Source organism: Enhydra lutris, unplaced genomic scaffold, assembly GCF_002288905.1.
Source record: "Enhydra lutris kenyoni isolate GAN:26980312 unplaced genomic scaffold, ASM228890v2 scaffoldscaffold21, whole genome shotgun sequence".
Classification (NCBI taxonomy): domain Eukaryota; kingdom Metazoa; phylum Chordata; class Mammalia; order Carnivora; family Mustelidae; genus Enhydra; species Enhydra lutris.
Genome location: NW_019154105.1, coordinates 156,019 through 183,906, shown reverse-complemented (window position 1 = coordinate 183,906; position 27,888 = coordinate 156,019). Strand labels below are relative to the sequence as shown.

General features: G+C 39.4%; 1 protein-coding gene across 8 annotated transcripts in view; it reads right to left on the bottom strand.

Moving 5' to 3' along the window:
• Positions 1-1,750: 1,750 nt before the first annotated feature.
• LOC111149354 (helicase, POLQ like) overlaps positions 1,751-27,888 on the bottom strand; it is a 45,999-nt gene continuing 19,861 nt past the window's right edge. For 4 of the 8 annotated variants that reach the window (XM_022506351.1, XM_022506350.1, XM_022506355.1 and 1 more), the window contains 8 exons: positions 27,711-27,815; positions 19,549-19,771; positions 17,669-17,826; positions 16,409-16,507; positions 12,582-12,755; positions 9,875-9,988; positions 8,843-8,977; positions 1,751-2,486 (listed from right to left, as the gene is read on the bottom strand). In XM_022506351.1, coding sequence (XP_022362059.1) covers positions 2,379-2,486; positions 8,843-8,977; positions 9,875-9,988; positions 12,582-12,755; positions 16,409-16,507; positions 17,669-17,826; positions 19,549-19,771; positions 27,711-27,815 — 1,116 coding nt within the window. In that variant the 3' untranslated portion in view covers positions 1,751-2,378. Of the gene's footprint in view, positions 2,487-8,842; positions 9,989-12,509; positions 12,756-16,408; positions 16,508-17,668; positions 17,827-19,548; positions 19,772-27,710; positions 27,816-27,888 lie in introns of those variants that run through there. The other 4 variants (XR_002640760.1, XM_022506352.1, XM_022506353.1 and 1 more) reach the window with 4 other exon arrangements.

The following is a 27,888-nucleotide window of genomic DNA, read 5'->3' as shown; positions in this document are numbered from 1 at the left end:
AAATTGTCAAAGAAAACCAAGTATGGCAATGCTTACATATCCTTGGTGTTTCCCTTGTCATGATGGGATGTAGAGCTCTTTCTGCTTGGGTCTTGAAGCTGTTAAGTGCAGAGTTGCCTGAGGGGAGGTGGCAAGTCCCCCATGGTGCTGAGTCTCTGGTGCTCCTCATTTCAGGCCAGTTCTATCCCTGCTGTGGCTTGAGAATGTGGTCACTAAATATTGCTTTTCGTGGAAACTAGATATATGTGGATTTCTGTCACATGAACTGGAAAAACATTTCTGATATATTAAATTCTTAAGTGTATTTGAGTCTATTTTTATTTTCACCCTGTTTCCATTGACCTTTTTCCTTCTTCTGTAGAGCTGGAATGTTCATATTTCTTTACATTTTAAAGTCTTCTAGGGCTAAACGACTGCACCATTACACTTCACATAGCCTTTTAGTTGAACTTACCTAGAGAAACCTTGATTGACGATAGGGGGAGATGGTCCTGGACTGCTGATGGAGCTATTTTGGTTTCTGTAAAGGTAGCTCCCCCTCCCCTCAATCTTGCCATCTCTAATCTTAAATTAAGTTGGTCAACTATACTTCAATTAAAAACAAATACATAGAAATAAATCAAGGTTACTACTCAGTTTCTTATAAATTGGTCAGCAAAAATTGGCACTCATCTTCAGCTTGCTTACTCGGGTGGACTCATGAAACTGGGGTTTCTAGATTTAAAAAAAACGAAGACTGAACTATGAGCCACTGTGAGCACACCTCAGTGGCTGGACCGAGCAGCCAGTGGGCTAGCCAGTGGCTCTTTCACAACTTTTTTAGCTGTAACAAGTGGATATGTGCAGGGAAACCCAAGGTCTTACTGAGACATTGGATGCCATACTTTGGCTCGTACAAAGGGCTGAGTGTCAGTGAATGAGAAGTGGCGCTAGGGATAAGATCAAGGCCAGGAGGAAGGGACACGTAGGAGAGGATAAAATGGGCGGGTTCTACTAAGACAATACTGGATGAACGTTAAGTGCACACACTTTAGTTGGGAGAGCCTGGGTCTGAATTCCTGCTGTGCAACTAACTTGTACGTGACTTTGGGAAAGTTATTTTAATTTCTCTGTGTTTTAGTTTACTCATCTATAAAATGGAAGTAATAATATTATGGGCCTTACATGTTGTCGTAAGGATTAAATCAGACACATGAAAGACTTATAACAGTACCTGGCACATAGAAATTACCAGGGAAATGATGGTTATGATAGTCTCGTCTAAAATGTTAAGGCATGAAGAACTGAGACTGTAGATCTCTTTCCATGTTTCCAGTGGGTGTCTCAGACAGGTGAGTAAATCTTTAAGCCAGTCCAGCCCTGGAAAACATTGCTAGTTATTACTTTTCCTATAATCGACATTTGAGCTATAATCTAAAAAGGGATGGGGAGAGGCAATATTTAAGTTGTGTTTAAAGAGAATCTTCGAGTTGCTAATTTGGGTACTTCTTTGCACAGGTCCCTACTTTGTGTGATAGACTGGGCTAAGTGCCACGTGGCATCCAAAGATGACAAAAAAGGTCTTGGCCCTCCAGGGGATTTCAAACTAGTGGTATGAGTAAAGACATGGGCGTAATGAAGGGCCCAGAATACTCACAGGAGGGAAGAACCCACGTATGGGGTGGGGAGGAGCACGTACTTGGACAGTTTCATAGAGGAGACCGTACTTTAGAGTTTGTAGCTGACACCTGAAGCACACGGTACATTTTTTAAATACGATTTTTTATTTATTTACTTGAGAGAGTGTGTGTGTGTACAAGTAGGGGAAAGGGCAGAGGGAGAGGAGAGAATCTCAAGCAGATTCCACGCTGAGTATGGAGGCTGACGTGGGGCTTAGGCTTATGACCTGAGCCAAAACCAAGAGGTGGATGACCAACCAGCTAGACCACCCGTGTGCACCCACACAGTACATCTTAAAGATAACTTTTCGTGCACTGGGGCTAGCAAAAAAAACCCCAAACAAAAAAACAATTAGGAAATGAAGGGTCTGGAAATCCCTTCTGGGGGGATTTCTGGGATTTCAATTTCAATTTCGTCTAGTTTGATGAAAAAATGTGTAAGAGAATAACACAAGGTCTGGCTGCAAATGCAGGCTGGAGATAAGTGGAAGCAGTTGGATTTCACTGTGGTGGTGGACACTAGACATCGGAGCAGGGAAATCATGTACAAGTGTCAAAGAAGATGGATTATTAATGGGAAGGTGAGGAGTATATTCAAACATCATCCACAGTTCTTCATGTATAATTAAAATGTATTTTTTCATTGATAAATTATAAGGAATCTTCAATAAAAATATGCACAATAAATCATTACTGCTTGAAAATGCTTGTCAGACAGCTTCATGCCTTTTCAGTGGAAGAGGCCTCAACACTGGGGAAATCAGAAGGCGGCCTCAATAACTCTTCCACTTCCTCTTGTAAAGCCTCTGCTTTTTCTTGCAACAGCATCTACAATAAAAACATCAAGACATGAGGCCAGAATATGCATTGTCAGAGAGCCACTGCCTCTTTACCACTGTCTATTAGATCCTTGAACCCTTACGCATCAGCAATCCAGACACTAAGACCAATAATGAGAATGAAAAATAGCCACTTAAGCACAAGTGATTACAGTAAATGAAACTGAAGCATTTAGCTAAAGCATTTTAGCTGATCAGGGCACTTGGTATACCAAAAATAAAGGAGCTTTATTACTCTCAAAGATCTGTTTTATTGAAGACTCAGCTACTTAAAAATTAACTTTCAATCTGTAAAATTTAAGGCAGTTTTGCAAAAATTTAATTAGCTCTTGAAAATGTTATCCTTTATATATGCTTTTTATTATTCCTCAAAGTTTAGTATGCTATCTTTTAAAAATCTCTATCAGTGTTTCAAAGAAAAATTTTGTTCGAGCTCCTAAAATTAACATGGCTAATTTCAAAAGAAACATAATGAGTCAAGAAAATATTTCTGAATGTGGCACACAGTAGATGTCAATGAATATTTGCTGAGTAATGATCTTCCCTCTTTCTTTTAAAAACCGGAAAAAGGGGCACCTGACTAGCTCAGTTGGTAGAGTCTCTCGGTCTTGGGGTTGTGAGTTCGATCCCCACAGTGGGTGTAGGGATCACTAAAAAAATAAACTTTAAAAAACGAAAAACCAGACATACAGTTTTGGTGTTTGCTGCAGCTAGGTGTTGGGTATCCTGGGGTGCAGAATTTGCATTACTTCTGTTACAGAAGTTTTATAACAAAAAGTTCAGCAAAATCACATGGAGGAAAAAAAAATCATAGGACACAAAATGAAAGTGGAAAACACACTCTACTCATTTGACATAAAGCATAGCACTGCATAGAATTATAGATAGAAGAGATTAAAAGGCACGAGGCAAGCTTTCCAGTAGCCGATGTAATGGTGACCATGTGAAACTAATCTCCCAACGCGCCCTTTAAAACTACACTGACCAAGAAGAAGAGCAAGTTCACTGCGCAGAACCCATTTGCCAGCACTGTCAGAGTACAGAGAACACCATCATCTTTGTATTATGGTAAAAATAGCTGCCAAATCGCAGCAGAACCTTTTCTCAAGCTTCCAGTCCAAGGGATTGCAGAGATGGTGAGATTGAGAAAAAAATACATGGGAAGGAGAAGAGGGAAACAGAAGGTTTTAGATTCAATATAATCACCTCCAGAGAGAGAAAGGCTAACCCAAGTATAAAAACACTGAGAAAAGACTCTTGATAGACCGAAGCACTTCCTACAAGAAGGGACTGAAAGCTCACGCGACTCTGGAAGGCAGTCTCGGAAAGGCAACCCCTCGGGGGGAGAAGAGGAGTAAAAAAGGAGAGGAGCCCTTTAAGCTGCACGGGGTGGCGGTGGGGGGAATAAGAGGGTAAAATTTAGGATGCTGTAGGACAAAAGGAAATACAAAAAAATCAAAGAACACACTTTTCTTTGCACTCCCCTCCCACCCCAAGCCGTTCACTAAACTATCCTTTGCTACGTGGACAGAAGAGACTTTTAAGCCAGAATTCTCATCAGCCACCCTGGACGGCTGACTCTGAGACACGCAGGGGCACAAGCAGTTCTTATCATATTGAATTACTGTATAAAATAAAACAGAAAATGAGAATCAAAGCTCTTCAGCTCATGAAAATTTATTCTCCTGAAAGCAAACTATGAAGCAGAAGAACTGTAATGCAACATTCCAAACTGAATTAAATATTATTAAATAAACTATTTAATATAAAATATAAAATATTATTAAGTATTATTAAAAAAATAAATATTATTTGGAGATACAGGGGGAAACACATCTGAGTAAGTCCCAAACTAGGAAAAGAGATGGACCCAGAACAGGAAGAAATGAAACCAAAGTTGAGTAAGCTCAGGTAAGAAGTGGAAGAAACAGGCAAAATCATATTAGAAATAAAAACCAACAAAGTGATCAAAGAAGAGTAGATTATAATAAAACTTAATTAGGGTCATGAGAGCAGGAACGGGTGGGACAAGAAAACAAGATGATGAAAATGAGATAAAGAAAAAAGTAAAGGAGCGCCAGATGGCAGAGTTGGTTAAGCATCTGGTTCAGGTCATAATCTCAGGATCCTGAGATAGAGCCCTGCATCGGGCTTTATGCTGAGTACAGAGTCTGCTTAAAGTTTCTCTCTCCCTCTCCCTCTGTAACCCCCACCCCTACTCTCTCAAATAAATAAATAAATCTTTAAAAAAAAGGTAAAAGGGTCAGAGAGATTGAAATGGAAGATGGGCAAAGAAGATTCAACATACATATAACTAGCGTTGCTAAGAAAGAAAAATGAAATAGTGGATCATACTGAACTAATATTTAAAACTACAATCTGGGGCGCCTGGGTGGCTTGGTCAGTAGAGCATCTGACTCTTGGCTTCAGCTCCGATGGGGATCTCACGGGTCAACGGACCGAGCCCCGGGTTGCGTTCCTTCCATGCTCAGTGGAGAGTCTGCTTGAGATTCTCTCCCGCTGCACCCCCCGAATCACACGTGTATGTGAGTGTGTCATGCTCTCTTTCTCTCAAATAAATCAATTAATTACAAAAATAAAACTACAGTCCAAAGAAACTTCCAGAAATAAAAGAAAGTAAAGATATCCTAGTAAAACTACTTCAATTTAAAATACAGAAAATAGGGCGTCTGGGTGGCTCAGTGGGTTAAGCCGCTGCCTTCGGCTCAGGTCATGATCTCAGGGTCCTGGGATCGAGTCCCACATCGGGTTCTCTGCTCGGCAGAGATCCTGCTTCCCCCCCTCCCTCTCTGCCTGCCTCTCCATCTACTTGTGATCTCTCTCTGTCAAATAAATAAATAAAATCTTTAAAAAAAATACAGAAAATACATTCATGTTTTACATACTAAAAATTCACAAGGATGGGGGGGAACTAAAATGGGATACAAACAGAATCTAACTGCTCTTCAAATGAATTACATAACCACAGTGAAGCAGATTTTTTTAAAAAAGTGACATTTGAATACATTATTTCAGTTATATATTCTCAGACTAAAGACAAAAAGAGCATATATAATATTGAACTCATTAGTTTTTTTGCAATAGTATGGCTTAACAATTCTGAAATTATTTTCAGTGCATTCTAGGATTGAGCAAAACAGACAAGTATGCTGATGAAGACAGGAGCTGGGTGTCTCACTGTTGGACAAAGGAAGTAAAAATAAGAGAAAGAGTAGAACAACAATGAGTCCTGTAGTGGGATCAGTGTGGATTAAAGGTGACTGGAAATTCTTTGATGTTTACATTGGCAGGTGGGATTTGATTCTTCTCTTGAACCTGGATTCACTTGTAACCAATGGAATGTAGTGGAAATGATGCTGCGTGATTTTCAAGGGTAGTCACAAGAAACTGCAGTTTCTGCATTAGTTTCTTGGACTGAGACCATTCTAAGAGCTCCTGAATGTTCCCGCTCTTACCCCAGCCTCATGCTGTAAGAAACCCAAGCTAGGGTGGCCGGCTGCTCAGCTGGTAGAACCTGCAACTCCTGATCTTGGGGTCATGAGCTTCAGGCCCACACTGAGCGTAGAGCTTATATACGGGGGAAAAAAAAAAAGAAAGTAACCTAAGCTATAGATAAATAAGAAACATACAATATTTTAAAACAAATTATACTAGATTGAATAAAAAGTGGCAGAGATGGTACAAAATAAAAAGAACCTTTGAGCCCTTGAACTTCTATGGACAGGGAAAAGACTGAGAAAGCTACCCAGCTGCAAACATGGGCCATTCCTTATGGGAAAGAAGGAATGAATCCGATGAGCGATTCAAAGCCAGGAAGAATCATTCCCAGGGAGAAATAAGTCCTAACCAAGTAACTAGCCACACGTGCCCGGCTGGATACCAGAACTGCTTCTATGTGTGGCACACGTTCCCTCTTTGGAATGGCAGTACACGGTGGTTCTCCTGTCTCTGTTCACCATTGTTCATCTTCACAGCTCTTCAGAGAGGAACATATCTGTAAAACTGTGCTCAAGAAGCATCACCTGCACCTAGACTTGATTTAGAAGAAACACTGGACCTTGAGCCTGAGTCTGATGCCACAAAGGGATAAATCTTTTAAGGATGAGTATATTTTGCATGTGGGAGGAATGTAAATAATCTGTGACCAGAGGGCAGACATTCAGATGACTACAAATTATTTGGTCCTGCCCTCATGTGGAGCTGGGGTCTAATTCCTCTTCTTTTGGATCTGGGCTGATCTTAATGGTCTTCTAGTAACCAACAGGACCCAGCAGAAGTGATACTACTTAACTTCTGAGGTTAGTTCAGAAGATTTCTTGCCTTTTCTGCCTTGATCTCTCAAAATGCCCACTCTCTGGACATTTCCTCTTGAAACTGAGCTGCCATGCCATAAGAAACCCTCGCCCCATGGAAAGGCCATATGTACTTGCTCCAGTTGAAAGCCCCAAATAACAGCCATTTTCAACCACCAGCCATGTGAGTGAACCATCTTGGATATCCAATTCAGTCCAATTCAGATGACTATAGCCCCAGTCAAAATCTGACTGTAATTGCATGAAACTCCAAGTAAGAATCATGCAGCTAAACCTTTCCAGAATTCCTAATCCACAAAAACATAAGCACAATAAAATAGCTGTTTTAAGCTGCTAAATTGTGATGTAAAACTTTGTTAAGCAGCCGTATGTACCTGGAAAAATTAGAATTGGAGTTACTGAACGAATTCATGGCCTTTAACAATTTATGTGTAAGTAGAGAAAAATATATATTTCTCCATATATGGGCTCTCTCTGCTAAAAGAACCTAGAAACAATGATATCTCTCTCTGGTTATGAGCATACTTAGCTGCTCAAACTTGGGTTTCTAAAATACCACTCTTCACCAAAAAGAACTACAGCTCTTTGGAAAAATGGCTGATTCCATGACTAAAGCAAGTTGAACCTTGACTATCTTGTGCGAGAGCACTAGTTATCAATTTTACTGTCTCTCAGCTCCAAATCCATCCCCCGCTGTCTTGTAGAGAAAGACACTAGACCCCTTTGCCAGCTGGGACAACGTTCAGCTTCGTCAGTAGAGGGCACTGGAGGGACTGCCGGAGGATGGGACTTCTCTTCCCGGGTTTGGTGTGTCTTTCCTGACGGCTCCTGCAGTGCTACTCTGGTACCTGGACACCGTATCTGCCGTCCCGTCCAGGCAGCTGTGGCCACACCCTCTCTCCAGTGAATCCCCTCCGCAGCGGGTGGTGTGGGTCGGGGCAGACGCTCTTCTCCTTACTCCGTCTCACAGTTGCTGAAGTTGTGTCTACCCCTTAGAAGTCAACTAATAACCTTGTTACAATATAAACCTTGTTTATATTGAACTTTCCTCTTCAAATTACTGTGTGCTTTCTGTTCCTAATAATTAGACTCTAACAGATATACCCCAAAAGTAAGAAAGCCCAACTATGACGGGGACAGGTCCAAAAGACAAACTGGCGCATGTCTAGAAAAGGACAACTAGGAGGACAGTAACTGCCTAAAACTACATCATTTAATATGGATGAAGAAACAGAAAAGAGAAATGCTTGGACACAAAGAGAGCTGTTTTCAAATATGTGAAGAAAACCATAGAAGCAAAGAAAACAGACTAATTCTAGAGGGTAGAACTTACAACATAATGGTAGATATTGTAAGAAGGCCAACAGTTAGCCTCACTACTGGGGTGCTTTTTGGAACACAGAGAGTGTCCAGAGGTAGAACTACCTAATTTTTGAGGTCGTAAGCTCCTTGTCAACGAAGGTGTACAAAGGTGGGAAGACCAGATGTCAGGGATGCTGAGGAGGAGCCTTCTGTGGAAAGTGTGAGGAGGCAGAATTCTGGGCGTTCCAGCATTCTCTGTACCTCAGGGGACTTTTGAGACTGCCTAATTTTTAACAGGTGCTTTTCCTGTTTTAGCGAGCCTTGTAGCATAACAGATGCACTATTTTATCCACATATTGTAAGTACATACTTTTGTGTCTATAGTTAAATGTTTTTGCTTTTATGTCCAAAGTATAAGGAGGTAACACTACAAAATATCATGAAGGGTAAAAAATGGTCTGTTTGCTTACTTTTTTTTTTTTTTAAAGATTTTATTTATTTATTTGACAGAGAGAGATCACAAGTAGATGGAGAGGCAGGCAGAGAGAGAGAGAGAGAGAGAGAGAGAGAGAGAGAGAGAGAGAGAAGCAGGCTCCCTGCTGAGCAGAGAGCCCAATGCGGGACTCGATCCCAAGACCCTGAGATCATGACTTGAGCCGAAGTCAGTGGCTTAACCCACTGAGCCACCCAGGGGCCCCTGTTTGCTTACCTTTGCTGATGAAACGATTTGCTTGGCCTGGCGTCTTGATAAATGATCAACTGTCCTTATGAGCACTTCAGGATTTGCATTAGCTAAGTGAGTCAGACTTTTATAGCCTGCGTTGTATAATTGTTTTGCTCGACCCTAAAATGTATTACACAAATCAGCAGGGTCAGAATTTGGGATTAGAAAAAAATAATCAAGTGTCTTATTGAAGGAAAAATTTCACATGCAAGAGATAGAAACAGACTAAGGTAATAATAAATATGAAGAGATAACACATCTGAATCCAGAGAAGTTTTAAAATATGAATTTGGGTAGTCCCGATCTGACTGCAAGACAGCTTTCTGTGCGGCGTAAGTCGGCCAATGCGCGTTACAATCAGGAATGAGGAATTCATCAAGGCGCTCAGGTGAAGGGCATTATTTTAGACGCCCAGTCAAGATGTTCTAGTGCAATATCCTTAAAATGTTTTCACAACTACTCAGGGGACTGCTGGGGTGCGTGCGTGAGCGTGCATGTTCGGCCTGTTCCCAGGCAGAAGAACGCTTCTGACGGAAGGACTGAATAACAGAACAAGCTGAAATCAACAGCTGGCTAAAAACAAAAAGTTGAGAAACCAGTTGAGGAGACTTGGTTCTCACTCCCTTAGGAAATGGAAGTAAGCCTTGTTGCCCCCGAACCACCACTTCCTGAGACAAGCACTGAGTTTACACCGACAGGAGGCAATTCTCCGCTGGAGTGGAGGAAGGAAGAGAAACTAAGGACCATATACTCGGGGAGTCTCATTCTTATCCCTACTGTTGTGTTTTTCCACAAATGTGATTTTTCTCGTCAGAACATCTTCCAGATCGACAGCGGATTTCTGGGAGGCCATGACAACAATTTAATAAAGAAACACACACACAACCAACCTCTCATGATAAATGAGAAGTAAGACCATTGTTGTTATTTACCTTGTGATAAGACTTCACAAAATAGTCAAACCTGACTTTTCTTTAGTTGAAATCATCTCAGTTGGGAAACTGGGAAGCCACTAACCTCTAAAACCCCAGTCACTTCCATGAGAGGGATCAGCTCTGCCTTGACACAGTAAGTCAACTTCTTGGTAAGTTCTACCAAAAGGGCTCTATAGACCCAAAACTCCTCAAGTTCCTACAAAATACAAAGAAATACATAGAATTTAGATCTGGTAAGTCATTTCTAAGCTTGGTTGGCATAGTAGGGGCCCAGAGAGGGTGTTCCCTCATGTGAGTTCTGAAACTTGGTAAAACCAGAGACAAACAACAATTCCACACAAAGTTATCATAAGGAAACATGGGCAGAGACTGAGGGATTTGATTAAGTGGTTCTGGGATGAGGAAGAAGACGGGAAGTTGGAAAACGAGCCACTGAGAAGAGCTCTGTTCATTTTTTATCAAAATGCCAGCAAGTGAACGTGCAATTTCTTTCCCAAGTAACTGAAGACAATCCCCACCTCTGGGAGTTCATCCTGAAGACAAAACATTACGTATGGAAGGATCCCAATGCAAGATGTAGCAATATTCAAAACAAAAAAATCCTGGAAGCAATATTTAAGACAGTAAAAATATTGGAAGACGTGGGTCAATCACGGTTAAAGGTGGGTGGTAAATGGGCATTTACTATATTATTTTGTCTTATTTTATGTCTGAAAATTTCTGTCGTAGTTGTTTTTTAAAGGTCACTTTCTAACGGCTGGGTGTCACTGTGAGCACACGTGGTACATGAAGCGGCATTAGCCAGCTACTCTGTGACCACCAGGAGAGCAGCCAATGCACTAGAGATGGCAGAGTGAAGAGAAGAAGACCTTGACCAGGACGACCAGTCCGCCAACCCTGAACTGCCTTGGCTCCAGCTGTCCTGTTACATGTGACCATCCTGGTTCGCTGTTGTTTAAACCTCTGTGGGGTTTTCCCATTACTCGTAGTTGAAGGCATTTTAACTAATACTACTGATGTACTATTTCATACCACTTACATAGCTTTCTAAAAAGGAAAAAACACTCTAAAATACTGAAAATACACTCATGAGAGCACGAGCTGTCGGGCAGATTGTGTCTAGGATCAACCATCAAGTTATAGTTGTTTTTCAAATTTGATAGTTTCTTTTACTTGAACAATTCTATAAGGCTGAAGTCCTTATAATCCTAAGTAAAACAAAGGGATAGAATCTTAGGGGAAGTACCTTTAAATATGAAGAAACACAAACACAGAAAACTTAAGAAAATAAAGGCTAGCTTCTCACTACCTATAAATTTTGTCTACTGCTTAGCTAGCACATGATTAGGGAATGTAAGCTAATATTTAAAACTTAGCATAAGTAGGAGATATTAAGAAATGCGAATTTGGGGTGCCTGGGTGGCTCAGTGGGTTAAGCCGCTGCCTTCGGCTCAGGTCATGATCTCAGGGTCCTGGGATCGAGTCCCGCATCGGGCTCTCTGCTTGGCAATGAGCCTGCTTCCCTCCTTCTCTCTGCCTGCCTCTCTGTCTACTTGTGATCTCTCTCTGTCAAATAAATAAATAAAATCAAAAAAAAAAAAAAAAAAGAAATGCGAATTTGCTAAGATAATTATCATTCAGCCCAAAGTCAAGTATTCTGGATTATTTACTCACTAATACATATGACAGAATTAACTGCCATATACGTACATAGAATATGGAAATTTAAGATGGGGAAAATGAAGATTTCAAATTTAAAAATAAGATTCATGAGAGAAAAATGTTTTTAAAAAATTGAGTATAGAAACAAATATGGAAGGATTATTACACCATCCAATTAGAAGAAATTTAAATGCAGCCAAAAAGGGCTTATATTATCAATTCATCCCCAAAATTATCCTAGTAGAAAGTCTGGTAAGCTTTGCTATGCTATTTAAGGAAACTCTGAAAGCTGGTTTTAGTAGAGTCTTAAACAAATGCATCCCAAACGCAAATGGCCAAAATAAAGTTTTCTTCTTGAGTTAATTAAACTGTACATTTGACATAGAAACCCGAAGCAGCTGCCAGGCACTGGGAGCAAAAACGGCAAAATACTACGGCGATCATGAGAGCATGGTCCCAGGAGTGACAAGGTGCCTGCTGGGTGGGTACTGGCGAGGCACTCATCGGACACTTCCCATGGTTAGCACCAGGGGAGAGATACCCCACAATCTGTATCGATGGAGAACTGCGGTTTTAAGAGTTGATTCCAAAGACTTGTCACTACTAGTGGTGGTTCTATGAGTAGGGGTAACCAGGTGCTCGCTTTCTTTCTTTTTTTTTAAGGTTTTTTTTTTTTTTTTTTTTTTTTTTTTAGATTTCATTTATTTATTTGAGAGAGAGAAGATGAGCACAAGTGGGTTGCGAGTGAGGCAGGGAGAGAAGCAGACTCTCCACTGAGCAGGGAGCCTGATGCGGGGCTCGATCCCAGGATTCTGGGATCACGACCTGAGGTGAAGGCAGACAGACACTTAACTGACTGAGACACCCAGGGGCCCCATAACTAGGTGCTTTCTACTTGTTCGCTAAATATTTTAGGTGATTTTGCCATTTTTGTATCTTTACCACAAGTTAGTATATAGGACTTTCATAAGCAGAAAAAAACAAGTATATTTTAAGTACGGTTTGGGTGCGTAGTATTAATAGAACAAGTCCGCAGTGAGGAAATAATGACTAACCGGTTTATGAGCTTAGCAGCAGTCAGAACAGAAAGATGCATGAGGCATGTGTCATGTCGTCAGTGGAATTACCTCACAGAAATGCAGCACACAAGAGGAGAATGAGGCAGCTCCGGTGAGAAGACTTTGTATATAGCCTCGAGGCATATTAAATTTTTCAGACACACTCCAGATGTTGGTCTCTTTGAGCAGGGTATAAAGAACAAAAGACAGGTATAGTCTGTTGACAATGTCCTTGTCCACCTTCTAGAAAGACAAGCAAATAAATTTATGTCCTGGACCTGCTAAAAATGTACATTATATTGAAATTGGACAAAAGGCAATCTGAATGAAGTTATCTACAGAAGAGCCAGAACGAACTATTTCACAGAAATAAAACTAAGTTTCTACCATAGGTACTTCAGACTAATTCAGGTGATCATTTTTCCAAGTATTAAAAAAAAGAAAATATGCCAAATTACTTCCAATTTAAACTTCCTTCTACAGGGGAAGCTGTAGTGGGTTGAATCGTGTCTGCCCCCACAAAAAGATATGTTTACCTCCTAACCTGTGGTACCTGTGAATGTGACATTATTTTAGAAATAGGATCTTTGCAGATGTAATTAATTAAAGATCTTGAGATGAAATCACCCCACATGTACACTGCCCACTTAGGGCTCTGTATTCAGTGGCCAGTGTCTTTCTAAGAGGAGAGGACACAGAGTGACACAAATATGAAGCAATGTGAAGATGGCAGTGTTCAATGGAGACACTGGAGGGATGCATTTACAAACCAAGGAACACCAAAGATTGCCAGCAACCACCAAAAGCTAGGAGAGAAGCAAGTTGTTTTCTTCCTTAGAGCCTCCAGAGGAAGCCATCTTGATTTCGGACTTTTGGCCTCCTGAACTGCAAAAGAATAAATTTCTGCTGTTTTAAGACACTCGGTTTGGGCTAATTTGTTGTGGTAGCCCTAGGAAAAGAATATAGGAAAGGAAGGAGTTGGGAAGACCTTTACATTTACTGTGGTATTTATAGGTTGTATATATTTGTGAATGTAATTAAACAAATGCATTTATTTGGATAGGTATGTTAATAAACTTATCCATATTGTAGACTAAGTAAATATTAGATTTTATGATTTCTACATGGTCATGATAAAAAATTAATGTTTCTAAAATTAAAACAGAGAGAGAAAAACCTACCTAGAGCTGACAATTTCTGTGTACCTGCTTCTGCCCGCAGTATCTAGTGACCAGTTCTTGTGTAAAGTATCTCATAACCAATATCAAGCTAACTTAGAAACTGCGTAACTGATGCTTAAAACCAGAGGAAAGACAGGATGAACTGGAAGGAGAAAAAGTGGGTATAAAATATAAAATTGTATCCCTATGGTGGTAAAAGAATGGGATGAGAACTTACAGTGGCATATTGAAGACTGAATTACGGATTCTACACGTTGATACTTTTAAAAAGCATCAAGCTGAAAATCACGATAGTTGAACTGCCAGTAGGGAGAAATTGCTTTTCAATTTCCCAATTTTGGTGCACCTTCATTTGAGTCAATGTAGATTTTGCTTAGAATGTATTTTCTAAGCCAAGAAAAATGATATAATTTAATTACAAGGTAGGAAAAGATGCTTTATACCAATTTCAAGATCTTTCATAAGAAATATCTAAAGAAAAACGGGAGTGTCTTTTTCAATGTAGAGAAATAAATTTGATTTTAAGTAAATTTGTTCTCTAGAAATTAAATCAACTGAAAATTTATTGACTATATTTCATTAACAAAAATAAATTCTCATATGATCTCTCTGATATGAGGAATTTGAGAGGCAGGGCAGGAGTTATGCGGGGAAGGGAAGGAAAAAATGCAACAGATGGGATCAGGAGGGAGACAAACCATAAGAGACTCTTAATCTCAGGAAACAAACTGAGGGTTGCTGGGGGTGGGGGAGGGATGGGGTGGCGGGATGGGATGGACACTGGGGAGGGTATGTGCTATGGTGAGTGCTGTGAATTGTGCAAGCCTGCCGATTCACAGACGTGTACCCCTGGGGCAAATAATACATTATATGTTAATAAAATAAATAAATTCTGATCCAAGTTTAAAAAGATGCATTATTCTAAAAAGATTTTGTAAATGTTTATTATTTGTTAATGAGTTTCAAATTATTTTTTTTTTAAAGGAGGACTCTTCTTTTTTTTTTTTAAGATTTTATTTATTTATTTGACAGACAGAGATCACAAGTAGGCAGAGAGGCAGGCAGAGAGAAGGAGGAAGCAGGCTCCCCTGTGGAGCAGAGAGCCTGATGTGGGGCTCGATCCCAGGACCCTGGGATTATGACCTGAGCTGAAGGCAGAGGCTATAACCCACTGAGCCACCCAGGTGCCCCTCAAATTATTTTGATTTTTTTATTTTATATGTTAAAGTTGTATATAAAACGTTTGTTTTATGAAATATTTTTATTTAACATTTTGAATGTCTAAGCAGCATAGGCATTTCTGAGGTAAAAGACCCAATCAAAATATTGTGATAACATGAACACTCAACAACTAAACATTCAATTCTAATGTGAGTAAATACCATCTTTCACTTTTCAAAATGAAATTAGTAATATTTATGTAATTAAAGACACAGGGGAAATGACAGGTAAGATAATTAGGTTTCAATAAAGATTAGATTACCGATAAAATTAAAAATGAAAAAAAGTGTATTATAAGGCAGAAAATGAAATTAACTTTAGGATTTGAAGGGATGTTTGCCAAAAAATTATTTCCATTCTTTTTTTTTAAAGATTTTATTTGCTTGAGAGAGAGCACGAGCTAGCTGGGGGTGGGGGTGGGGGCGGAGGGGGATGGCGAAGCAGACTCCCCGCTGAGCAAGAAGCCCAACGTGGGGCTCAGTCTCAGGACCTTGAGATCATGACCTGAGCTGAAGGCAGACACTTAACCAAATGAGCCATCCAGGGGCCCCTATTTCCATTCTTCTTGAAGTTAGTGTATTAGACATTTGCTTTATATTTGTTGACTAAACTTCAAAACACTGTAACATAAGAATATTACACAAAAAAGTATTAATTTATCAACTTCAACCTTCTACAGAATTTTATGTAGTTCAAGTACTAACTAGATTGGGAGTTCTTAAAGAACAACAAACGACAACAATGAAAACCTCAAACCTATTTTATCTTGGAATCTCTGACATCAAGCAGAATGCCTAACAGAGTTTCTAGGTGTTGGGGGGGCACCTGGCTGGCTCAGTCAGAGGAACATGTGACACTTGATCTTGGGGTCATGAGTTCAAGCCCCACATGAGGTGTAGAGATTATGTAAAAAAAAAAAAATGTTCTAGGGGGGTGTCTGGGTGGCTCAGTCGGAAGGGCATGCGACTCTTGATCTTGTTGTAAGTTCAAGCCCCATGCTGGGTGTGGAGATTACTTTAAAAAGAGTTTCTAGAAGATACATTTTCCTCCCTTGAACTGAAATTATTTCAGGATTATATACATTTTATAAACATTATATATATATATAAAATATATATATATAAACATTTATATACATTTTATAAAACATTTTATAAAAACTTTACAATTTTTATAATGTAAGCCATAAGTAGCCCAAGAAAAAGAGATTAAGAAGGTTTACCTTCTCCTACGATAGGAAGCTTATATGTGCTTGACAGTGTTTCAGAAATGCAAAGGTACACATACAAAAAAACACATCACACCATCCGAAAATACTGTTTTTAAAAAATGCCCAAATTTCTGGTCCTCACGTTTTAAATAGCAAAATGGAAATCGTATTAACTTAAAGAAAAAAATATGAAATGAAAAGATCGAATCAACAAAAGAGATAATACAATAGCATTAATTTTGCTAAGTCAACTTACTTAGGAAGAGAAAAAAAGACTATGGTACCTTTTTTATAGCTTGACCTGATGCTTTCTTCCCAATAAAGTTTTCAGAGACTCCAAGAAGAGCAGCTACATTTTGTTCTGCTGGACTGAGCTGGCTAAACTACGTTTAAAAAGAGTAAACACAGAAAAAAATCAAATTTTAACTTTATTTTTTTTTTTTAAAGATTTTATTTATTTATTTGACAGAGAGAGATCACAAGTAGGCAGAGAGGCAGGCAGAGAGAGAGGAAGAAGCAGGCTCCCCAATGAGCAGAGAGCCGGATGTGGGGCTCGATCCCAGGACCCTGAGATCATGACCTGAGCCGAAGGCAGCAGCTTAACCCGCTGAGCCACCCAGGCGCCCCTCAAATTTTAACTTTAAAAAAAAATGTTTATTTATTTGAGAGAGAGCAAGAAAGTGTGTGTGGGAGAGCAGAGAGGGAGGGAGAGAAGAATCTCAAGCAGAGTCCCTGCTGAGCGTAAAGCCTGACACAGGGCTCGATCTCACAACCCTGAGATCACCTCCTGAGCTGAAATCAAAAGTGGGATGCTTAACTAACTGGACCACCCAGCCACCCCTCAAATTGTAACTTTAAAAAAATCTGCCTTTTGAACCAAATCCAGTATTTGCTGATACCACATTTTCATGCTTTTAAAGAATATGAGAAAAACACCACCAATTTATTTATACAAATTGTAAGCTTAAACATGTATTATTAAAATATAACACATTTTAGCAGAATACATAAAGGCATGGTCACAAGCACTGTGGTTTCCACTAGGGTTTCCACAGATTATGTGGTTATGTTTAATACTGAGATGATGTGCAGGACCAGCTGCACCTTCCTATTGTGATAAAACTGACATTCCTTCTCAGTATTAACATCACTGGGCTTAGTCATCAGGCTTGGCTCTCATAGAGCGTTCATGTAATTAAAGTCTCCAAAAAAACCCGGCTTTCACGGTTTTCTTCACACTGTAGGCAACATAAAGTGGAGTGGTCACCAAACTGTAACAGTAACTATCTTTGCGGAATGGGAACAGGGATGATCCTCTTTTTTTTTTCCTGATAATGAACATGTTTATATTTAACAGAAAAGTAGTATTTAAGTTAAATAAACTGAAGATGCTATTGTCATAATACTATTTAAAAAAACTGAAACATGAAAGACCCAATTTCAAATACACTTTAGTAGAGACAAAAAGTGAATAATCACTAGACAAAAATTCCATCGTCATTAATAAATAAAATAGCCTATATTGAAGAACCTTATAATCTTACCTGCCTGAAGTATATCATCCAGTCAGGGACACACTGAGAAGCCATATCATAGGGAGTTGTTAGGTAAATTAGGTGAAGAAGGCTTTCAAGCACAAGACCTTCGAGACCTTTCTTCAAATCTCTGTAGAGAATGTCACAATAAGCCAAATCTATAGTTCCTAAAAGAAAGATCAAATATTTCCTCTTTCATAATTACCAAAAGGGAAACAACGTGATTTTTAAAGCGTCTTATTTAGAAGTTACCTATATATAGCAAAAAGTCTTCAAAAGCTCTCAAGTTTTTTTTAACTCCGTTATAGTTAACATACAGTGTTGTATTAGTTTCAGGTGGACAGTATAGTGATCCCACAATGCTGTACATCACTGAGTGTTCATCATGATGACTGTGCTGCTAATCCCTTTATCTATCTCACCCACGCCCCCCCCAAATCTCTTCTTATGTAATTTCGCATAACTATTTTGGAGGTCATTTTGATAGTATATATCAATATTTCATAAGTACACACCTTTTGACCCAAATACTTTGTTTCTGGAAATCTAACCCAGAGAAACATTTCCACATATACTCAAAAATACATAAATAGTGATGCCCATTGCAGCTTTGTTTATAATTGAGAAAACAAAAAGTCTGTGCAAATGTCCATCAGTAGGGGAATGGTTAACTAAATTATGGTATCCAGACTACGGATGATTACAGTAGTCAAAGAAAAATGAGGTAGATTTAAAGGGACCGACATGTTAAGATGCTCCTAATATTTCAAGTAAGAAAAGCAAGCCAAAAAATACCCACAACTACGATTTCATCTGAAAAAATAAAGTATAAAACATATATAAATGTATATACATGATATATAATAAAATCTATACACATATACATATACACAAATGTAAATACATCACATATTTATCTATATACATAATAACATATGCAAGGATATACATCAAATTGCTAACAGTGGTTGCCCCTGGGAGAGTGGAAATGGGATAGGAGAATGGGATTTTCCTTTACATAATTCTGAGTTCTAAGGATTTTTTTTTAAAAATAGACCTGTATTATTTTTCATTAAGTAAATTATGATGTAGCCATTAAGAAAAAACCATTCACTGCTGTGGAACAATTTTTAAGATATTAAGCAAAAAAAGCATATTCTGGAACAATACAAATGATTATTTATTTAAGAACAAAAGCTAAAAAATCTCAAACTTGTATACAAGTATGTATTATGCATTGAAAGGAAATGTACAGAAACTGTCTGAAAAGACATAAGCCAAATTGTTATTCTTGGTAGGATATTAAGATTTGCGTGATTGCTAGGGGAGGGGGTGTGTGAAGGGGGATTACCATCTATTTCCCCAAATACTTCTAGAGTATCTTAAATTACATGTAATCCAAAACATTTTTCGGGGCGCCTGGGTGGCTCGGTTGGTTAAACGTTCAACTCTCGATTTCGGCTCAGGTCATGATCTCAGGGTTGTAAGATCAAACCATGAGTCAGACTCCTGGTGGATGTGGTCTCCTTAGGATTCCCTCTCTCCCTCCTTTCTGCCCCTCCCTGCTCCCTCTCTGAAAAAAAAAAATGAAAACAAAAAACCAAAAAACCCCAACATATTTTCAACTTATTTATTTACACAAAAAAACTATTTTTAAAGAAAGCTCTACACACGTGGGTCTTGAACTCACGACCCCAAGGTGGAGTCGCATGCTCTACTGAGCCAGCCAGGCGCCCTGATTTTTCAACTTTTAAAAGCTAAAGTAGTCTAATAGCTTATAAGATTAATGTTATTAATATGAAATTACAGTTCCAATTTAAAGAAAGAGAATGATTTAATTTCTATTTCTTCCCCAGCACATTTCCTTAGAAACTTAGGTAAACTCTTACCCTTAAAAGAAGCTCGTCCCAGTTTTGTAATATGAAAGCTGTATTCGATCTCTTCTTTGGACTTATCAACAGCGTCTTTCTGTAGAAGTCCTTTTTCTGTCAGGTATCTAAGCCATTCGACAGTTATTTCCCGCAGACTTTTTTCCTTCAACAAAATCTTCTGCTGAACACCAAACAATGTGCCACCCATAAAGTGACATATGTCATCAAGACTTGTTGCAATCTGAAACGATTCAGGACGTCACTGGGGCACACTTCAAAGACACCGAAATAAATTACTATGAAATTGACATAGTCACGTATGTAAGGATAATTGTATAGTGATGTTTTAAAATTAATGAGAAACAATTTAATGAAGTTATCATAGTCATACTTCTAATGAAAACCTGTACATATTTTTCACTCAAAAACTCCTCAGATTTTTGAGTGACTTTTCAGTCTCTCCAAAGCTGTGCTGTTTATTCTCCAATTATCACTAATTCCCACTCAGCCTCCTTCAGAAGTCCTCCCTTCACCCCTTTCCACCCACCTGTAAAAGCATTCTTTAGCAATAGAAATGATATTAAAACACACACACACACACACACATACACCCATGCAAAACGCAACCGAAAGTCTCCAATGAAACAGGAGCAGGCAATATTTCCTGCATATCACCTAAAAATGAATAGCAGTCTTCTTCTCTTTCTGTCTCTCTCATTCCTGTTCTTCTGTTGCCTTCCCTTTCCCCCTTAGTCACTATTTAAAACCTATAACGGCAATCGTAATACTTAACCTTCCATTTGGTATTCAGATGTAGAGATGATGCTGAATTAGGATTTTGTGTTAGCTAATTTTAATGAAGTCAGCATGTTGTACTAAAATATAGTCAACAAGCGCATTTCTCTTACAGTTCTGAGGATACTTTCAACTGGAAAACGTAGTCATTGGATGCCAAACCCAAATAAGGGTTAACAAAAACCATGATGAGGCATAGACATTTTCTATTGCTTTTCCTCCTTTTAGTAAAATTCACTTTCTTGGAAATGTTCTGATATTTTATTATTATTATTATTATTACTATTATTATTCTTTGAGAGAGAGAATATTAAGCAGGATCTACACCCAGTGGGGAGTCCGATGCTGGGCTCAATCTCACAACCTTGGTATCATGACGTGAGCTGAGATCCAGAGTTGGACCCTTAACTGACTGAGCCACCCAAGCACCCCAAAATTCATTCTAAATATAATATTCAATTAGGACAAAATTACAGTTTTAAGATACTCTAGACTGATTCTCAGTGTGTAGATTATCAATGAACTTAGTCGCTGAATTGTTTTCTACCTGGTTGATTTCCGTTAACACTGGGGATACTTGATCCTTCTAGCTACCATCGTGTTATCTTTCTATCCCTCTATGAAAATCTTATAGCACAGTGATTTACACCCACTGGTCTAGCCTCTGTCTCTGGCCTCCACAGCTTCTCAAAGCTAGATTCTCTACTGTTGCCCCAAGCTTCAGGTTCACCCATGCCTGACTCCAAGTCAATCCATTCATTCGTTCAAGTACTGACAGAGCACCGACCACATGCCAGGAACTGTGTTAGGCACTGGGAGTCAGGGACAAGTAAAAATAAACGTGGGCTCTGTTGGCACAGGGCTTACATTCCAACAGGGATCACTGCACTAACCAGCATATAATTACAAACTGATAGGTTCTACTAAAGCAACGTGGTTCGCTCAAGCATACAGTAAACTGACTGGACATAGAGGCACAGGGGGGCTTCCCTGAGGAGGGATGGTTAAGTGAAGCCTCCAGGTCGAGTGCGTGAGGGTGAGACGGGAGATGGAGTGGGGAAGATGGGCGAGTCCTAGGCTTAGTGAGCACTGGTGTGGAAGGACCGAGAAGGCCAGTGTGCCTGGGGTGCAGAGTGCAAGGAGGCTGGTGAGAGGACAAGGCAGACAGGCAGAGGCCAAATCTACCATGTAGACCATGACAAGGAACTTGGGCTTCCTAAATCCTAAAAACAATGGGAAACCAATGGGACAAATTTTAAGTAGAGATGGGCAGCACATTCTGAGTTTACGTTTTGACAAGACCAATCTGCGTGAATGATCATTTGGAGGGGACGTGGGAAGGCATGGCAGAATGGACGCAAGGCAGTCAGACCAGTGAGGGGACAACCACACTGACCCACACAGGAGACACTAGGAGCACGGACCCGTGTCCAGGAGCAGGGATAAAGCTACAAGCAGCCTACAGAACCTGCCTCTCTTTGCCTCAGTCTTTTTTTGTAAAAGGGGAATTATATTACTTAATCCGAAGGTATGCAAGGATCAGAGATAAAACACATAGTGTCTAACAGTGTCTGAAACATGGTTGTGATAAAAAAATTACTGGAGGCTCCCCAAATCCTGTGGCCCAACTTGTTAAGTGCTCTCATTAATTCCTAGAGTTTCCTTCTCCTCCACCAAAGCAAGGACTTAGTCTCTCCAGGGGTGCTCATCTGTATCCTCCTGCCCCCAACCTCACTGCCCAAGTCACAGACCTTGCCCTTCTTGCTTCTCCCCTCTCTTCTAGCTGCATGTTTCTGTCCAGAGGACTTGACTGCTGCTTTAATTCCAACTCTAACGGTCTTCCTACTTTCCACTGTGTTTAGAGTTCCAGCCTTCTTCCATGACTACAGCCCCCTTGTGAGCCCTTACCCCAAGGTGTAAGAGGAACCCTGGTGGCCTGACCTCTTCATGGATGGGTCCAGTTTCTTGAGTTCTGTCTCCTGTGGGTAGGCTTGGAACAACAGCTGCCCACCTGCTAATCTCCTGCCTAGACTTCTTGCTGTTGTACTTCAACCGTTAAAACAGAATTTAAATGCAACTCTTGTGTCCCATAGATCTTGGACTGCCAGGCCCATGAAACCATACCCCTGTGGCCAAGTCCGTCCTCCCAGTCTGTTACTTGAGTGCGTCTGTCTTAAGTGAGTCCCAACTCCCTCCCAATTCCACTACATTTTTCTGAGTCCTATCTCATATACATATTTGTCAGATGTATGTATTATATGTCCTGTGCCTTCTCATTTCAGCACTGTCTTTTGAAGATAATTTTTAAAATTATGATGAAGTCTATTTGATAGATCTTTCCCTTCATGGTCTTTGTTTTTTGCTTCCCACATAAGAAATCACCCAAGGTAACAAAAAATTCTTCCCTATACGTTCTTCCCTTTAAGTTTAGGTCTATGGTCCACTTTGAATTAATGATTTTTGACAAAATTAGTGTGAGGTAAGAGTACAGGTTAGTTTTTTGTTATTGTTCTATATAGATATCTAGTTGCTCCAGCCCCATTTATTGAGAAAAACTATCCTTTGTCCCTTTAAATATCCTGACACCCTTTGCTAAAACCTGACGATACATAGGGATACCTGGCCGGCTCAGCTGGTGGAGCACGCAACTCTTTATTTTGGTGTCCTCAGTTCGAGCCCCACGTTGAGTGTAGAGACGATCATTTTTTTAACTGATCACATACGTGGACCTAATCCTGGACTTACTGATCTGTTATTGGTCTATATGATCCTTGTGCCAGTATCGCACTGTCTTGATTACTCAAGCTTTATAGTTAGTTCTTGAAATAGTGTGAACACTCTAAATTTGTCATTTTTTCACAAAATGAATTTTGGTTAATCTACTCCTTTGCATTTCCAAATAAATTCTATCAGACTTCAATTTCTACAAACAAATCTACTGAGATTTTGGCTGGTATTGCATTAAATTTATAGACCAAGTTGGGAAGTAACATCTGATCAAAACTGAATGTTCTAATTCTTGAACATGGTACCTCTCTCCATCTACTTAGGTCTCCTTCAATTTCTCTCAAGTTTTACAGTTTTCAGTGTACAGATCTGACACATATTAAAGTTGTCCCTAAGTACTGTATGTTTTTTGATGCTATTATGAATGGAGTTGTTTTTCCAATTATTTGTAGTTGAGTATACAAATATAACTGAGTTTCATACACTGACCCTGTATCCTATTACAGTGCTGATTAGACTCTATAGTTTTTTCCCCTACATTCCTTTGGATATTTTTCTTGAACCTAGTATCAGCAAATAAGACAGTTTTACTTCTTCCTTTCTAATCTATATGCCCTCATTCCTGTCTTGTATGGGCCAGGATTCCAATATATGCTGAAAAGTAGGGTGAGAGCAGACCTCCTTTCTCTTCCTGATCTTAGACGGAAAAACATGTAATCTTTCACTATTAAGTGTGATGGTACCTATAGTGGTTGTTGTTGTTTTTAAAGATTTTATTTATTTATTTGTCAGACAGAGATCACAAGCAGGCAGAGTCAGGCAGAGAGAGAGAGAGGAGGAAGCAGGCTCCCCGATGAGCAGAGAGCCCAACGCGGGGCTTGATCCCAGGACCCTGGGATCATGACCTGAGCCAAAGGCAGAGGCCTTAACCCACTGAGCCACCGAGGCGCCCCAGTTTTGTTTTGTTTTTTTTTTTAAATAAACTTCCTTTACCTCTTCTCCTCCTAGTTTGCTGAGTTTTTATCATGAATGGGTGTTGAATTCTGTCAAATGAATAGTAACATTGAATTTTGAATGTTAATTTTGCATTACTGGAATAAACTCTGATTATGTTGCTGGATTACCAATACTTGGATAGGATTTTATCTATTTTTACGAGATACTGGCCTGTAGTTTTTTCTTCTTGTAACATCTTTGTCTGATTTTGGTATCAGAATAATGCTGGTTTCATGAGATGAGCAGTATTCCTTCTTCCTCTACTTTCTGGAAGAATATGTGTATGATTGATATTATTTCTTCCTTAAATGTTTGATAGAATTCACCAATGAAGTCAGGTCTGGAGTTTTCTTTGTGGCAAGTTTTAAATTATAAATTCAATTTCTTTAATAGATCTAGGACTAAACTTTTTACTTCTTCAGTCAATTTTGGAAATTGTGTCTTCCGAGAATATTTGTAGTTGAATTCATTTTTTTAGCATTCAAGGCTATAATATTTCAAGGATTATTCCTTACTATAGCTTTACTATCTCTAGGATCTTCAGTGATGACCCTATTAGGAATGACCCTAATATTGGTAAGTGAAGTGTTCTCTTTTCCCTCTGATGAATTCAGTCAATAATCTTACTGATCTTTTCAAAAAACTAGCTTGTAGTTTCATTATTTTTTCTCCTGTTTATTTACTTTTTATTTCATTTGTTTTTATTTTTATTATCTCCTTTATTCTACTTTGAGTCCCCCGCCCCCCACCCAGGTTCCTAAAGTAAAACTTAGACCAGTGAATCTGGATCTTTCTTGTATTCTAACAAGGATTTAAAGCCATAAATGTCCTTTTAAGCACTTCTTTGGGTTCATGCCAGTAATTCTGATACATCTTTTTTCATTTTCTTTCCATTCGAAATATTTTCTAATATCCCTTGTGATTTTGGTCAAGGTATACTTATTTAATTTCCAAATATTTGAGTAATTTCCTGGTACCCTTCTATTACTGCTGGTATATTATAATTGCTTCCAGTAGATACCGTGCTATATTTGATTTCAATCCTTTTAAATGTATTGATATTTGTCTATGGTCTCAGAATACGGTATACAATGGTGAGATATTTCATGGGCATTTGAGGAATATTCTACACATACAATGGTGTACTGGACAGAGTACAGGCCAGCAAGGCAGGAACCTAAATTATAGTTCAATCTAAATCGTAACTCGCTGAATGATGCTACACTACTCACCGACTCTGAGTCTATTACCTTATTGAATATATAAATGTAGTAAGGCTTGGTGATCTTCATGAGCTCTCCCTCCCTTACTAATTCCTTGGCAACCCTCCTACTGCAGGTCTCATTACATTATATGTGGATTACTACAATTGCTCCTAAACTAGTCTTTCAATACCGCTCTACCCTATTATCCCCATTTTACAGATAAGGCAACTGAGGGAAGTCTAAGAGACAGCTAATAACTTAAGCAGAGTAGTAAGAGACAGAGTTGGGACTGGGACACAGCCATGTGTGATATCAGAGGACTTGCTCTCAACCACCACATGTCACTAATTCTCCACTGACAAGTGATAGTGTCACAACTCTATAGTTTGCAATTTATTTATTTATTTATTTATTTTTTAAAAAAGATTTTGTTTATTTATTTGACAGACAGAGATCACAAGCAGGCAGAGAGGCAGGCAGAGAGAGAGGAGGAAGCAGGCTCCCTGCTGAGCAGAGAGTCCGATGCGGGCTCGATCCCAGGACCCTGAGATCATGACCCGAGCCGAAGGCAGAGGCTTAACCCACTGAGCCACCCAGGCGCCCCTATAGTTTGCAATTTAAACATGCTCTCCCATTTCACCCAATTTACAGCACACTTCTGGCCTACCTTTTCCCACCCAGTTTTCAACTCTTCAGGATCTGCAGCCCTCGTCTAGAGCTACACAATCTATTCTGTTGACTGTCACCTCACATTGCCTTAAGCTTTCTCACCATCAATTCTACGTGAAGTACTCTGAGCGGCTTATTCCCTCCCTCTGCAGATCTACAACTTCTATCTCTTTCACTACCCAGCACTGATTCCTTTTCTTCCTTATCACCTTTCACTATTCTGAACTGCCAGGGAATGTTGCCACTATACATCTACAAGGTAATCAAAACTTATGGTATTTTTGTTCATTAATCTCTCCTTTTATTTTCACCTAAACCGTTTGGGTTAATGAAGGCAGACTGCATGACAGGTTAAGAGCACTGTTTTTGTTGTTGTTGTTGTTGTTGTTTTTTTTTTAAAAGATTTTATTTATTTATTTGACAGAGAGAAATCACAAGCAGGCAGAGAGGCAGGCAGAGGGGGAGGGGGAAACAGGTTCCCTGCTGAGCAGCGAGCCTGATGCAGGGCTTGATCCCAGGACCAGGGGCTTAACCCACTGAGCCACCCAGGTGCCCCAAGAGCATTGGTTTTGTCGTGGAACAACAAATTCAAACCCTGGCTTTGCCACTTTACAACCAAATGACCTCTCACAAAATTAAAATTTACTTAAGAATAACCACAGAGGTGCCTGGATGGCTCAGCTGGTTAGTGATTTTTTTTTTTTAAAAGATTTATTTGAGAGAGGGGCGCCTGGGTGGCTCAGTGGGTTAAAGCCTCTGCTTACGGCTCAGGTCATGATCTCAGGGTCCTGGGATGGAGCCCCGCATCGGGCTCCCTGCTCATCAGGGAGCCTGCTTCCCCCTCTCTCTCTGCCTGCCTCTCTGTCTACTTGTGATCTCTGTCAAATAAATAAATAAAATATTTAAAAAAAAAAAAGATTTTATTAGAGAGTGAGTGAGCGAGAGAGAGAGAGAGCACAAGCCAGGATGGAGAGGCAGAGGAAGAGGGAGAAGCAGACTCCTCGATGAGCAGGGAACCCGAGGCAGGGCTCAAGCCCAGAACCCTGAGATCATGTCCCGAGCCCAAGGCAGATGCTTAAACGACTGAGCCACCCAGGTGCGCCAGGCATCTGTCTCTTGATTTCCACACAGGTCATGATCTCAAGACCATGGGATCGAGCCCTGCCGAGCTCCGCATTGGGCTCCAGGCTCAGTGGGGAGTCTGCTTGAAATTTTGTCTCCCCTTGCCCCTCCCCCAGCTCATTCTCCCTCTCTCTCTCAAATAAATAAACAAATCTTAAAAAAAAAAAAGTATAACCATAAAAAAGAAGTTTAACTCAAGAGTAACCCTAAAAGAGAGAGCTAATTTCTAAGAAAAAGAGTGTTTTCCTGCTGTGCCTTTTTCTTTTTAAATTTTCTGCCTGATAAAGGCTATACTAATCTCCCAAATGTTTACAATATCCTAGAATGATCACAGGACTACCGGTGAATCTTATTCTTAACCAGGATAGAGATGATGGATAATCCCACATCAGGACCTATGTCCTTATCGCTTCTTACATCCCCCAGCGTATACAAAAAAGTCTCTCACTTGTAATAATGTGCAGTTATGATTTGCTCATTTTTCATATTTTATAAAACTCAAAGCATTAAAATGGACATATAAATCTAGATTCAGATTTATGTCAGATTTTTCTTTTCCACATTAGATTAGAAGTTAGCATTTTTTTCATACTTACAGTTCTCATAACTTTTAAATTGCTATTATCTCAGATAATGGTAATAAGATTTAAAAATAATGAAAAATACCTTCAAACCAATCAAAGAGAGAAACAAAGTTTGGATTCCCTTGGTGAATTCTTGAACAAGATGGCTATAACAATTTTCCAATGGTCTGCTTATTAACTCTGATACCTACAAAAGTTAAAGCAATATTATGTTTTGTGTTGTTATAAGAAAATTAAGTGTTCCATATAAAATTTTATAT